Genomic DNA, 15273 nt, shown 5'->3' on the forward strand with positions numbered 1-15273 from the left:
GGATAACCTTTGAGGGAGATTCTATTCAAACCACAACACTGTGGTGAAAGGAATATGTCTGACGAGCCTTATCAGAGCTGCATTTGCTTTGTTAGAAGTCACCCTGGGGAGTCCAGATGCAAGCCTGTCTTTAACATCATTGGTTTGTCGATGTTTGCAGACCATTCTGTTGATAACTGTCCGATGGAAACCAAGTTGCCATCCAATTTACTGCAGGAAATTCCAGCATTGTTCGTTCCAATAATTTGCCATCGTTGGACTTCACTAAATGTTTTACAGGCCGTAGTAACACAATCGGCCGATGGAAGTATGCAATGATATCATTCCCTTCTTCAAACGTTGACTAGGGTGAAAGTGTTTTTTTCAATTTGATACCCTTATACATGCTGGGTATACGATCTTGCCTTGGTCTAGTGATGACTGCAAAGTACAACCTGTGTATGGAGGATTCTTTCATTGATGTTTGAAAGAAAATTTGAATTGGATTGAATATTTCTTTCCACAATCAGAACTTTTCCATGTGTATCTGTATTTGATTGTGTGTGTACATCTACATATCTAGAGTATAAAGCAGGAGTGTCTGTCTGTCTGTCTGTCTGTCCCCGAACTACTCCCTGAGTTTTGGGGCTAACCCCGCCAAACCTTCTGTAGAACGTTTTGGGGTCAGAGTGGATGTCCGAAGGTGGGTGGAAGGTTTCATAAATACCTCCATACAATTATGATTTTTACTTTTGATCCATACAAAACTGCTCCCAATTCAGAGGTAAACACAATTACCGGTTCAAGGAATTACAAGGAATTACAAGTAAATTTTGCACAGGTGGAGGCCATTCGGCCCATCATACCTGCAACCACACGAATACCAGATTTCTAATAAATCCGTCAATACCCCTTCCCTTTGTGTGCAGCCTTTTTTTTTTTTGGCTGTTACACTGGTACTCATTTCGCCAACCTCAGAAGGATGACAGGCTGAGTCAACCCCCTGGTGTTAATTAAGGAGCCAACGGGACTCGAACTCAGGACCCGAGGCCACCACCCCAACCGCGAAGCCAACACCAGGTTACATCGGCAGAAACATTTGCTGTTTTGAAAACATCTCGATACAATTATGATTTTGAATTTCCACCTGCATGACCCCGCTTTTATGCATTCAATGGTGGATGGGAGGTTTCATAAATTTCTCAATAAAACTCTGATTTTAATTTTAGATCCGAACGAAGCGTTTTGTATCTGTCCTTTCTCGCCGGCAGATTTGACTGTATTGGGTGTCACATGAGAGTGGCATCTATGTTCGTCCACTTTACGAGAGTATGTAATATTGTATTTTGGTACATTAATGGTATCGCATTAATTTGTGATTGGAATTAAAATATAGAGATAGAGTTAAAAAGCAGAATTAGGAAATGATGTGAGGGTTTCCACCTGTGTCATTCATGCATTCGGCATTTGCAGTTTCACCATTGATACCATTTAAATATTCACCACCATACTTCTGTTGGGGTCAGCTGCAGTAAGTTTTTTTTTTTTCCCCCAAGTCCTTCATGAAACGGCTGTCCATGCCTAACGTTAGAATGAAGGTGTCACAGGAATGTGGAATTTATTGGTACAAACTTTTTTTTTAATAGCAGGTCCCCTCCCATGCAAAGCACAGTAGGTAGGATATATATACCTTGGTAGGATATATATATATATATATATGTATATATATATATATATATATATATATATATATATATATATATATATACATATATATATATATATATATATATATATATATATATATATATATATATATATATATATATACACACGAGGTTCGTCTAAAAAGTAACGGGACTGAGCCTGCTGTGTGCTCCACTTACACAACTTGAATGAACAGGTTGCATCACAGTCTTTTGCAACATTCCAGCAATATATATATATATATATATATATATATATATATATATATATATATATATATATATATATATATATATATATATATATATATATATATATATATATATATATATATATATTATTGGTGATGGTTGACTGCGCTCATTGTGTGATTTTTTTTACAGGTCGTGCTTTACACGTTGTCGAGTCTGAGTCATCGCACTATGAGTTTTGAGTAGGGAGCTAATCTGAAGTTTCTTGCCAAGCTTGGCAAACACACCTTCCGCATCCTTCGCAATGCTGCAGCAAGTCTACGGGGAAGAAACGATGTCACGTACACGTGCATTTGAATGTCACAAGAGGTTCAAAGAACGACAGGAGGAGGTTTAAGATAGTCCATGGTCTGGAATACCTTCAACGAGCAGAACGGCTGACAACATTGAGCATGTAAAGCAGATGGTGCGCGCAGATCGTCGACTCATGGTGCGGATGATTGGTGAGGAACTTTCCATCAACAAGGACACTGTCTGGAGCATCATCACTGAAAATCTCGAAATGCACAAGGTGTGCACAAAGATGGTCTCCAAGCTGTTGTCCGAGGACCAGAAACAGCAGAGTCACTGTCTGTCAAGACATTATCGAGCGCCTCGAGGATGATCCAGACCTGGTCGGGAGAGTCAATACTGGCGACGAATCGTGGATATTCGAAGACGATTCGAAGACCAAACGGCAGAGTCGTCAGTGGAAAAGTCCGGCATCACCAAGACCAAAGAAAGCAAGGATGTCGAAGTCGAAGGTCAAGGTGATGCTCATCGCATTTTTTGACATCAAGGGCATCGTCCACTTTGAGTTTCTACCACAGGGTCAAACAGTGAATCAATACGTGTACAAGGAGATCCTCCGGCGCTTCATGAGATCAGTCAGGGACAAGAGGAGGTATCTGTGGAGAACAACACCTGCGTGCTCCACCATGACAACACCCATGCTCACAGTGCCCTGAGCATCCAACAGTTTCTGGCGGTGAGGAACATGCCAACTCTGGAGCAACCTCTTTATTCACCAGACTTGGCCCTTTGTGATTTTTTTTCCTTTTCCCCAAGCTCAAGGGGTGACCAATGGGACACGATTTCCTGTTGTGGAGGCTATCAAAAGGGCTATGATGATGGAGCTCCAGATGATTCCAGAAGAAGCCTGCCGGGGGTGCATCGAAGCATGGAAGAAGAGGATGGACAAGTGTGTGAGACTGGAGGGAAACTATTTTAAAGGGGACAAGCTGTGATTTCAACATATTTTTTGGAATAAAATTTCTGTGAAGTGAGTCCCATTACTTTTTAGATGGACCTCATATATGTAGACATAAAATAAAAAATATACTGTATATTGTTGCGGGGCCGAGACATCGGCCGGGAGCACGACAGCAAGATGGAGCTGCGAGCCGGCTCGACCGATCGCCAGGAATGTAAAGATCGTCGCCCCGAATAAGTCCAGAGTGGACGGGTCCTGACTGGACCGAAGTTCGCCAATGGATAGACCACGTGGGGTAGGGTCGATTGCGAACTTTTCAATTTACCTAAGTACCCACATGGTCCGACTACCGGAGAAGTTCACCCTTGGCCAACTTTGTCCGAATCGAGTCGCTATCACCGACTCGGATCCGGCGTAACCGAGCAGAACTACCAAAGTCGGGCCGGACCAAATGAACAAGTTACGAACACTAATCCTCAAACACGCGTCATGTCGAGCCAATGAAAGAAACACAGAACGAGCTGATACATTTAACAATTGGGGTTTATTTATACAGTAATAATGGGGAGCTCGGGAACACAAAAGAGCAGAACTGTACCGAATACGATAAATGCAAGTATATACAGTGAACAAAGCACTTAACAGTTTTCTACTTGTTAGACGGGCCCACGGACACACATACGCACACATACACACACCCCAGAAATGGTGGCTGATGCCTTTAATGTGGACTTCAGCTCGGAGGGACAGATGAGCTGAAGCCCAGGGTCTGCCTCAGACCTTTCCACCTCATGTGGTCTTCAAGCTGTTCGGACCGGGCACCAATGTGGGCGAGCTGGATCCAATCACCGTGAGCCGTGATCCTCTCTGATCTCCTGCGGATCCCCTCGCGCTCCGGACCACATGCTGGTGAGACGAGGCGCCGATCCTTCCCGACCCGATGCGTCGCTTCCCCGAAGAACCACCGACCAAGATGAGGCCAAGAAGTCGCACCAAACCAGGAACCAAGCAGAGACCGCGAAGAGCTCCACGCACCAAGAAGAACCAACTGAACCAAGATGAGGCCACGAAGCAGAGCAACCAACTCCACCAAGCAGAACAAAAGCCACCAGAACACAAGCCCGATGAACCCCGAAGGCTCACCGAAGACTAACCCAAGACTAGCCAGAACCAAGCTGAGCGAAGCAGAGGGTCCCCCTCTTATCCCTCTCAGCCCCGCCTCGCTTCCGGCGTGACTCATTCGCCCTCGTGCGCCCCCCCCCCCCCGCAACCGTGGATGGGAGCTGTTTACCTCGCTTTCAGCCGCCCCGCCCCAACCATCATTTCTGTTTACCCTGTTTAATCACGGTACGGGAGGGTTCTTCCTCTTCTTTGCGGGGGAGGGTCGTTCTGATTGAACCCTAACTATTAAAATGAATCACAGCGCATTTACATAGATTTACCCATTTAACAATGAAAGGCGAGCTATCTATAGAACACGTACTTACCGAGATAACTGAGCTAAAGGACCTGAATATTGAGTGTGATCGATTTCCAAATTCGCAATAATATATATTGATATGAAATATATATATATACACATATATATATATATATATATATATATATATATATATATATATATATATATATACTGTATGTATCTACATATGTATATCTAATATAATATATATAGATGTATACATTAAAATATATATATATATATATATATATATATATATATATATATAATGTATATGTATAATATACATACATATATATATATATATATATTTATATATATATATATATATATATATATATATATATATATATATATATATATATATATATATATATATAGATATGTTTTTATTTGGTTTGTTTGTTTGTTTTTAAAGAAGAAGGAGGTGCTTCCAAACAAAAGTAAAAGACTAGATCAACTCCATTAATTTGAGCAAAAAGCGAGACCAGACCCAGTCTCGGGGCTTTTTGCTCAAATTAGTGGAGTCGATCTCGTCTTTTACTTTTGTTTGGAAGTGCCTTCTTCTTTAAAAATGTGTAACCCCAACCGCCCCAATCTTATACAATATACATTTATATATATATATATATATATATATATATATATATATATATATATATATATATATATATACACATATATATAGATATGTGTGTGTGTGTGTGTTACTGTGTCAATGTTTCTCCTCCATAACTCCAAAACCATGATGAAACCTAACAGCCTGAAACTTTGCTTGCATAATTAGGAAACTCCAAGGAAGTGCAAGAGTGAAAATTAGGTGTTTGGTTTAATTAAATACCCATTTTGAAGATGATTATCGGCCTTATTCAATTATATCCTCTGTCAGGCGTATCCTTGGTCACTCCTCGCTCTGGGGGTCTTAAGGCGTATCCGAGGTAACGTTGCTGGGGTCTGAAGCCGCCATGTTTTTTGGCCTGCTCAACAGTGCCTTGACTTGGAACAGGCTGCAACGATTTCTTAACGAGAAATTTTTCTTTTTCACTTGTCTCACTCATATTATCGAATGAATGCCTGTTCATCATAGCTATGAATCGCTGACTACATCGCTTTTGGAAGTACTATAGTTTTCAAATTAGTAGCTTGGAGGGATTGCATGCATTGTATGATACGATTTTCCATGATCTACCCTCAGAGAATAATTAATGTATATCATCGAAATATTATTTCGGTTTTGAGGATCGGATATCGTCTGGACTAAACAGAAATAAGTGTCGAAATCTGGAGTGAAATCTGGTAATTTAAAGAAATAACGAGTCTTTTAACAAAACTCCTCCTCTTCTTCTTTCGGCTGCTCCCATTCGTGGTCGCCACAGCGGATCATCCGCATGATCCGCATAGTGATTTGGCACATGTTTTACGCCAAATGCCCTTCCTGACGCAACCCTGGTCGCCTCTTACAACACAGGGATAAGGTACACCTATTTTAACCGGGGTAGACACCGGCCCAGTACACTGGTACTCATTTCACCGACCTCAGAAGGATGACAGGCTGAGTCAACCCCCTGGTGTATTAATTCAGTGGCCCAACGGGGCTTGAACTCAGGACCTTTTGGATCCCAAGCCGCTGCCCTAACCACTGCGCCAACACCAGGCTATTCTTTTAACAAAACCAATATACCTATTTACTTTAAGCAAGCAAGTCTATGTTCCCTCCTTCTCCACACATACACAAGAAAATGTAAAATTTCCAAAGCATTAAACTTATCTTTTCTACTGTTTGGAGAATTATATTGAGTGAACAAAAAATTTAGGAACGTGTCAAAATTAACGAGCTTCATTGAGCTTTCATTGAGTTTCCCCGGTGTGTGCCCAGGTTAGAATAGATACACCATATCCCTGCGTGTCGTAAGAGGCGAGTAAAAGGGTTGGCGTCAGGAAGGGCATCCCGCCATAAAAACATCGGCTCAAAAGGAAACCATGATGAGTACAACTTATGGGCAGGGTACAGCCCGAAGTACCCCGTGGGGGTCCTAACCTCCTCCAGGGTTTATTCTAAGGAAAATTTACAACTGCACAAACTCTGATGCGAGGCAGGGGCGGGAAAAAATGGAGGCTGCGAAGCAGCCGAGCACGACGGCTGTGCCGTCGTGGCACGTAGCAGCGCCGAGGCCCGGAGGGGCAAGGCGCACGGAGCGCGGGAGGGTGTGGGAGGGGTATCCCTCCCGCCAGGTGGCTCTGGGGGGGTCTCCCCAAGAAAATTTTTGATTTCTAGATGCTCTGTGGTGCATTCTGAGGGGTGTCTTGACCAGTTTCATCTGTCAATCTGCCATATATGGCTATTTTGCAAGAAAACGATATCTAATTAATTACACACAAATTTAAGAGTAGGCTACTGTAACTCTTGGTATGAATCATCGTCACGTGATACATATCCGCAAACCAAAATATACCAGTCACCCATACCTATTGTAACGTCTCTTTTCAGACTATATATGTATATATATGTATATATATATATATATATATATATATATATATATATATATATATATATATATATATATATATATATATATATATACATATATACAAATAGACTGAAAACTAAATAAATAAGTAAGTTAATAAATAAACAAATAGATACTGTTTTTAGTATATGTGAGGTAATTTATATAATTCTTTTTTGACAGGCATGGTCATCGGTCAGAATGGATATGAGGAAATGGTTTAGTCCAGCTGGTGGTGTAGCATCCAAACCTGGTGAGGATGATGATACCATGCCAGGTACATCAACAGCTGCAGATGAAGACAAACAGTCTGAGGCAGATACAGAAAGTGTAGAAGATGAATCGAGAGAATACGAATTGGAAAGAAGTACTTCTGAAGGTAGTGAAAACACAAATGACCCTCCAGCAGATAACTCAAATCCATCTACTACCAACAGTGATCAAGGATGTTTTGTCCACCTTCACAGACATGGGAGACACTTAGTTTACTGTGATCCTTGTATGAAGGAGTCTCATGTTGTGAAAAGGTATGCGCCAAAGGGGAAATTACCTCCTATCACCCTACCCAGAGGAACTGTGTACCGAAAAGCTGTCACAGATGTTCATGTTAAATCTGAAACGCACAGACAAGTCATGAAAAAACAAAAACTAGATTCACTTTCCAGGATGGAAGTTGCGCAAGTCTCTCATTTGGATAAATTAATATCAACAGCAAATGAAGACCTTGCAAACAAAATTGGCAGTCTACTAATTCTGGTGTACAGAGATGGCAAGAAGCTGTCTTTACCTGCAAATTCCTTCCCCATGAGAGTAGTGACTTACAGAAAGTCACACCGCTTCAGCTTCAATGATCCCTCCCAGGAAGTAAAGCTTGACAAGGACCTCCAGTATGTGACCCCGGCGAGCCACCTCGAGTTGCTCAAGTGCATTGCAGAGTCAGATAGACAATCACTATCCCAAAAGATTCACAATTCCATTGCCATTTCACTCAGGTGTGACGGCTCCATGGACAGAACCCAGGTAGACAAGATTTATGTGTTGGCTAAGCTGATAACCGTGAGTGGGGATGAAGATACCATTTTCCTTGGTGCTCATGAACCTGAGACTAGGGGAGCTCATGGTGTGTTCAATGTGGTGGAACAGGCTTGCAATAACACTGTTGCCAAAGAAGCAACCCAAAAGATCTTCTCCAATATGTCTTCCATCGTGACAGATGGAGCAAGTGTGAACACTGGTGACAAGAATGGGATTTGGGCAGCATTTGACAGAATTGAGTCAGAGGTTCCAAAGATGAAGATTTGGTGTGCAGTTCATAGGTACACATTATCTCTTGTCAATGCAATCTTGACTTCATGGCATGTTCTGGTTCTATACTTCCGGGAATCGGAAGACAAAGCAGCTAATGGTTTCCTGACGCTATTGACCACCAAATCTGTGCTTGAGCTAATAGCATTTGTTGCCGATGTACTTGCTGTGTTTTCACAATTCCAGAAGAAGATTCAGTTGGACAGTGTGACCCTGCTTAACTTGGATATTGAAACATCTCTTGTGACATCAAATCTGGCGAAGCTCAAGGAAACTCCACTGCTGGGTGGCTGGGTTGCCACTTCGCAGACACAACTGGAGTCCACAGAGGAAGAGGGGCATGCCACCTACAGACTGAAGAATATCACACTTGGTGAGCCTTTTTCTTAACAATCAACATTTTTTCGTCTTTAAAAGTTTTTTCGTAACTATGAACAAAAACAATTCGTCAAATTTTAAACCATTCTAACTCTATGACCACCGACGTATTCTTTTTAAATTCCGATCAGGATGTTTTCCGCTTGCTCTGGAAACCGGCCGTTTTAATAAACCAAAAACTGCACTGTGTGATAGAAAATGCGCTCTGTACAATAGCGGGAAAGTTGAAGATGAAACTCACTTTCTAATGGAATGTAATATCTCAGATTCCAATCAATTTTTAATTTTAATGGGAGATGAACGATTCCAACCAATCTAATCTAAATATATATGTGATTATGTGTTTACAGGTGAGGAAAGAGGATGCCGAAGCAAAGACCACTACCTCTTTGTTAGTGGCAAAAGGGACAATTCAGCCATACAAAACGAGCTTGTGCAATCCCTGTCAGAGTTCCTGGTACAGCGGTTTGACAGTGACATTGACAAGCACATGATGGAGGTACTGGTGCCCTTCTTGAAGCTACAAGATGCTGACATCAAGGATGTTCATCAGCTGATATGTCCAGATTTGGACCTTGAGAAACTCGGTATGAAATACCAAGATCTTGTGTCTTCTGGATAAGGAAAAGACTTAACTCTCAACAAGCTGGTCAAGTATCTGGTGTTTAAAGAACTGTTTCTAAATCTGGTGAAGGCATTAAGCAGAGTTGTGGCTGCCAAGCCTCATTCAGCAGATGTTGAGCGTCTTATAAGTAGCAGAAATGCTCTGAAAACATGTGAAAGATCAAGAATGTCAGTGGAGATGGAAAATCTGTATTTGTACATACATTACAACATGCCACCATTAGAAGCATTTGATCCAAGGGAGGCAGTTATGATTTGGCTGTCATCAAAGGCACGCAGAAACAAAAGCCATGACAAAGCAAAGTTTCAAGTCCACTTCAAGGGAGTTTTCACAGAAGCAGAACACAAAGTAGAGGATGACGAGCCTGACGAATTGGAGGTACCACCTAAGAAGAAGGTCAAGAAATTCTAACTTCTTACAGTTTTGCTTACTTGGACAGGTTCAAATGTTCATTTTCGTTAAGTTCTACAGATTTTGTTTAATCTTACTCATGCCAAAGACAGCTAGTGAGTTGGACTTACCTGAAACTTTGTTCTAATGTTAGTCATAGTCAACCTCAGGCTCAGGTTTATGATTTTGTTCTTTGTGTGACTATGAGCAACCACTTGTGGTTTCACATCTACTGTAAATACGTTTGATAATCCTCACTGTTTAAGATATAATTTGTAATGTGAAATGTGGTAGTCTATGTCATATATTATGATTTATGTAATATGTATGATTGCATTATATTGTAAGGTTAATAAAAAAATAAGTTTTGGTCAGCTTTCAGACTATCAGTGACGTCTATTGTGGTTCCTTCCTAGTTTATGACACCCTAGCCATGCAAATTCAAATGAAGAACAAATTGACAACTGCACAAATCTGGATTTACAACTGGAGATTTTGAATTTACAACTGCACAAAAGGGGTACAACTGCACGTTAGAATAAACCCTGACACATATACATATTAATATATTGTTGTGGTTACCAAATTCGCAAACCACCATTCAGGTCCCTCAGGTGAGGTATCTCGGTAAGTACATGTGTAGTTAGGCCCAAACCCGTTGTCTAGTGGGAATACATGTCATTTATGCGTGCTGCGACTCTTCAGGATAGCCGTTTTTCTTTTACTATCTTTAATTTGGACCAACCGCCATTGTTACCACCACCAGTCACAACATCAACCACCAACCACAACGCCGCTTCACCACAACCGCCACGACCTTCACGTCACACCTCGCAACCGTCGCATCGCCACCGTTCTTGCGCCACTTGTGGGTACCGGTGTTGGACTCGTGCAGGGCGCGCGCCGAACAGCGTGTACAAAATCACGGATTTTGTGCTTCAAAAACGGATCAAAAACGACACACGCCCACTTTTTGCCGTCCAATCGGTGAGCGAGGGGCGAATTGGCCCCGCCCCCAGGGCGTTGGAGGGCGATCGATATATGCAAATTTATGGATCAAAATGCATTCACGCCCACTTTTTCTCGGGCCAATGGGGAGCGAGGTGAAAGGTCGAAGGGAGGGGGTCAAAGATGAGAGGGCGAAGCCACGGGGCTGATATAAGCGACCGTGTTCGTCAGTCCAGGGAGTAGTAGAGTCGAGAGGGAACAGAGAGTTAAGACTTCGCGGGCGGTGGAGTTGGCAAGAAGGAGCTGGTCGTCATGTGCGTTGGAGTCGGAGCAGAGGGGACGGAGCTGTGGAGAGGCGGCGAGGGCAGACGAGGGGGTGCTCGCGTCGTGCAGGGAGCTGCACCCCAGGGAGGCCGACAGCGCGACCTGGCCGAGGTGGAGACGCTCATCGCGGGACTCGAGGCAGAATAGGAATCCTCTATACCCCGAGCATCAGCAACCCCCTCCTGTTTCCCCCCGCGCTGAGATACTGCGACCAAGGGGGCCCCTTTCCCACCCCCTACCAGACACTGTCCGCGAGGCCCGCGGAGTTGAGGCACCATCGCCGCTCCGCGTCTCATCACCAGACGGGTAGGCCCGACCCGGTCTCGGCCTCAGGCCCGCCTCATCCTTGAGGGTATTCTTTCCTTGGTTTTGGGTATGTGTTGTCGGCGCCGTTTGTGAAGTAAAATTGTATAAGTGTTGCCGTGTGCTCGTGTAATCGGTATTAGATCTGCATTGTCGCATTTGCTTTTTGTGTAAATTGCATTGTGTTTTTCTTTTCTGTGTGCTTTTGGTGGAATTGAATATGTGTGCTTTCCGTTCGTCGCGAATAAATGTGCTTTGTGTTGAACTGTTTCCCGCTTCGCTTCGTCATTTCCTTCATTGAATCCTCATCTTGCTTCACGTAAAGGGTTGGTAGTGGGCTGAATACGCCCGATAATTAATCGAACCGTCGAGGTCGACGCTAACACCGCTCGGTTATCCCGATAGTACGGAACGGGTCGCTTAAGTGGCCCGTGTCCGAAGTCGACCTGCGGCGAGGTGCGATCGCCCGGTCTACCCTCCGCGTGGGTACTTAGGTAGGTCGAATTTGGCGAGCAACCCTATCCCACACGGGGGCTGATTGGCTCGATCGCGGTGAGACCGAAAGGTCCACCCGTGACTGGTTCCCGGCGTTAGTCCGAGAGGGTCACGACTGGATTGTCCGTCCGGTGGGCGACGTGCCGCGATTCGAGTTACGTGGCCGTCAGCACGCCGGCGGGCGCGAATCCGCAACAATATGAATACATATTCATATATGCATATATATATACATATACTATATATATATATATATATATATATATATACATATATATTTATATATATTTATATATATATATATATATTTATATATATATATATATTTATATATATTTATATATATATATATTTATATATATTTATATATATATATATATATATATATATATATATACTATATGTATATATGTGTGTGTATGTATATGTATATATATATATATATATATATATATATATATATATATATATATATATAGTGCCCTTCAAAAGTATTCTCATCCCTTGTTTTTTTCACATTTTGTTGTGTTACAGCCTGAATTTAAAATGGATTAAATTTTATATTTTTCTGACCGAACTACACAAAATACCCCATAATGACAAAGAGAATGCATGTTTTTGGAAATTTTTACAAGTTAATTTAGAATAAAATGCAGAAATATTTAATTTACATAAATATTCAGCCCCCTGAGTCAATACTTCGTCGAAGCCCATCATTTCCCTCGGTGTACGATTGTGTGTATTTGTATTTTCTCTCAATTACCTTCAATTTCTATCTTCCCTACTTTCCCAATGTCCACCATCCCTCCCATCTAAACACTCTATTTCTTGTCTTAAATAAAATAAAATAAAAAACTACCTTTCTCCTTGCACACTCATAAGTCTCGTTTCTTCTTCTTCATCCTCCTTTTATTCTTCCTCCTGCCAGCACTCCATCTTTATTCTACTGAGCTGACCCTCTCTCACCATTACCTTCACGATTTCTTCCGATCTACAACCTTCCATTCACGAATCTTACCTGTTCTTCAAAAATACATCAAAAAATAATAATCTTCCTTGTATCCTTTCGATCTCCACACATCCTGTAACCACGTGTCTCTCTCCACTCTTCCTGGTACTTTTCATCGATCTTGCAGCCTCACACTGCGTTTACAGTTCAAATTCACAACACACTTCCACGATTTTACTTCAACCTTCCCTTTTCCAAATGGTACGCAATCCTTATTTTAAATAAAAAATTTCACTTTTGGCGACACACTTCCCAGAGCCAAGTGCTTCTCCCATAAGCACATGATCTGTTTAGATCCCCTGCGTTTATCGATCCAATTTCACCATTCACCTCACAATTTTTTTCTACAACACTTCCACGACATAATCTGAGGAAAACTCTCAAACAATAATAATAATAATAATAATAATAATAATAAAAACGATCTCTTATAATGCTTCGTCTTCCTCTTTCACACGTGTGGTACTCTTTACTGTATCATAATACACTGCTCTTCTACTACTTAAACAGACTGCTCTCAATTCGACCTTTCCTTAATACCTTGCCGAAAAAATCCAACTGTCACAGCGTTTCTTCTCTCCATTCTCTGAATTCGCCTTCATTGCATCCATCAAGAAACGTGTTTAATCACATCTCTGACCTACAACTTTTAAAAACCCCACTTTGCTATGAATGTTCCCTTTCCATCAACCATTCTTTTTTCCAATTTCAGTGCCAACTCACCCCTCTCACCCCTCACTCTCAAGCAACCATCACACTCTTCTCCCTCCAAGCCTCCCTCTCACCTCTCTCAAAAACTCCCCCCTCACCTTTCATCCCACCATTCACCCCTCACTCATCCACAAAGCTGCCTCCTTCCACTGTCCTCTCACCTCCATCTTTTCACTCCACCTCCTCAAATCCTCAACTGCCTTCTTCCCCCTCTCTTGTCCCCCCTCTCCCCCAGCACCACAGAGCCTTTTCTCCTCCTCATCTGGCCCCTCCCCTAGCTATTCTGCAATCCCCCACACTCTTTCAACAACCCTCCTTAGCTCCCTTCCCCCCATCCCTTGTCCTACCCTCCCCCTCCCCTCCCACCCTCTGCACCCAAAGCCTCCTCCCTCCCTCTTCATTAACAGTGTGGACCTCAAATTTCCGGGGCCTTCGCTCAAACCTTTCAGATCTTTCCATAAAGGTTGCCACTGACAAACCAGACATAATCTGCCTAACAGAAACTTTCCTCCCCCAAGACATGTCTGACTCCCAAGTATCTCTCCCTGGTTACTCCCTCCTGCGGTGTGACAGACCTGAGCCTCGTCCTCGTGGAGGAGTTGCTCTCTTCATCAAAGACTCTATTCCTCACTCTCCATGCACTTGCCTCACTCCCCCACACCCTCAGGAATACCTCTGGCTACGGCTTCCCCTCCACTCCCACCTCATGTTTTTATGTGTACTGTACCGTCCACCGAACAGTGATGACTCCATCTACACCTCACTATCCGAAAACATGGTCCAACTTCTATCTTCTCATCTAAACTCTCTCTTCCTCATATGTGGTGACTTCAATTGTTCTCATGCCAGTTGTCTAGGTGTGGGTACCTCTCTCACCTGTCATGGCACTTTAGCAAAAGCTTTCTGCGACTCATTGGGACTGACTCAATCGGTCAACTTCCCGACCCGGATCTCAACCAATGGTACTCCATCTCTTTTGGATCCAATTTTCACAAATTTCCCTGAAAATATCTGCTGCTCTTCCTCCGATCCAATCGGTTATTCTGACCATGTCCTTGTCAAAGTAGACATCTCTCTGGCTATTATCAGAGAACCACCTCACTGCCGTCGAGTCTGGCATTTCACTCAAGCTGACTGGCAGCGTCTCCAAGCAGCCATCAAACTTATAGACTGGTCTCCCATCGCTACTTTCTCCAACATCAACTCATCTTGGGAATTCTTTCAAAGAAACTTGCTCTCCCTCATGCAGAGATTTATCCCCTCTCGTCTTTAGTTGTCCTACCCTTCCTCCCGCCCTTGGTTCACTGAAGCTTGTGACGAGGCAGTTGTCCTGAAACAACTTGCCTTTGCCTCATGGAAAGCAAACCCAACTGAGGGTAATCTCAGTTCCTTCCATAAAGCTCGGAACAAGTGTGTGTCTACCCTCAGGAGAGCCAGAAAACAACATCTTTCTCAGCTCAAGTCTGAACTTTCAAACCCCTCTCCCTACTCAAAATCCTGGTGGCGTTTAATCAAATCTGTTTCTGGTGTATGTGCCCCCTCCATCCCTCCCTTACCTCAAATGGCCGCACTGCTGATACCGCACGTGAAAAGGCTGAATGCCTAAACTCGGTGTTTGCACCTAAATCTGACGTCCAAAATCCATCGCTTTCTCTACCCACCTTACCCAGTCGCACCCAATTGT

General features: G+C 42.8%; 1 protein-coding gene across 1 annotated transcript; it reads left to right on the forward strand.

The window, feature by feature from the left end:
* Positions 1-7165: 7165 nt before the first annotated feature.
* On the forward strand, positions 7166-11981 carry LOC147022113 (uncharacterized). Its single transcript, XM_085892693.1, has 2 exons — positions 7166-8779; positions 9135-11981. Exons 1-2 carry the CDS (start codon positions 7303-7305, stop codon positions 9404-9406), a joined length of 1749 nt encoding a protein of 582 aa, XP_085748819.1. The 5' UTR covers positions 7166-7302; the 3' UTR covers positions 9407-11981.
* The last annotated feature ends 3292 nt before the right edge of the window (positions 11982-15273 follow it).

The sequence above is a fragment of the Eptatretus burgeri genome, chromosome 8 (genome assembly GCF_056783735.1).
Source record: "Eptatretus burgeri isolate ZD-2024b chromosome 8, Ebu_testis_v1, whole genome shotgun sequence".
Classification (NCBI taxonomy): Eukaryota; Metazoa; Chordata; class Myxini; order Myxiniformes; family Myxinidae; genus Eptatretus; species Eptatretus burgeri.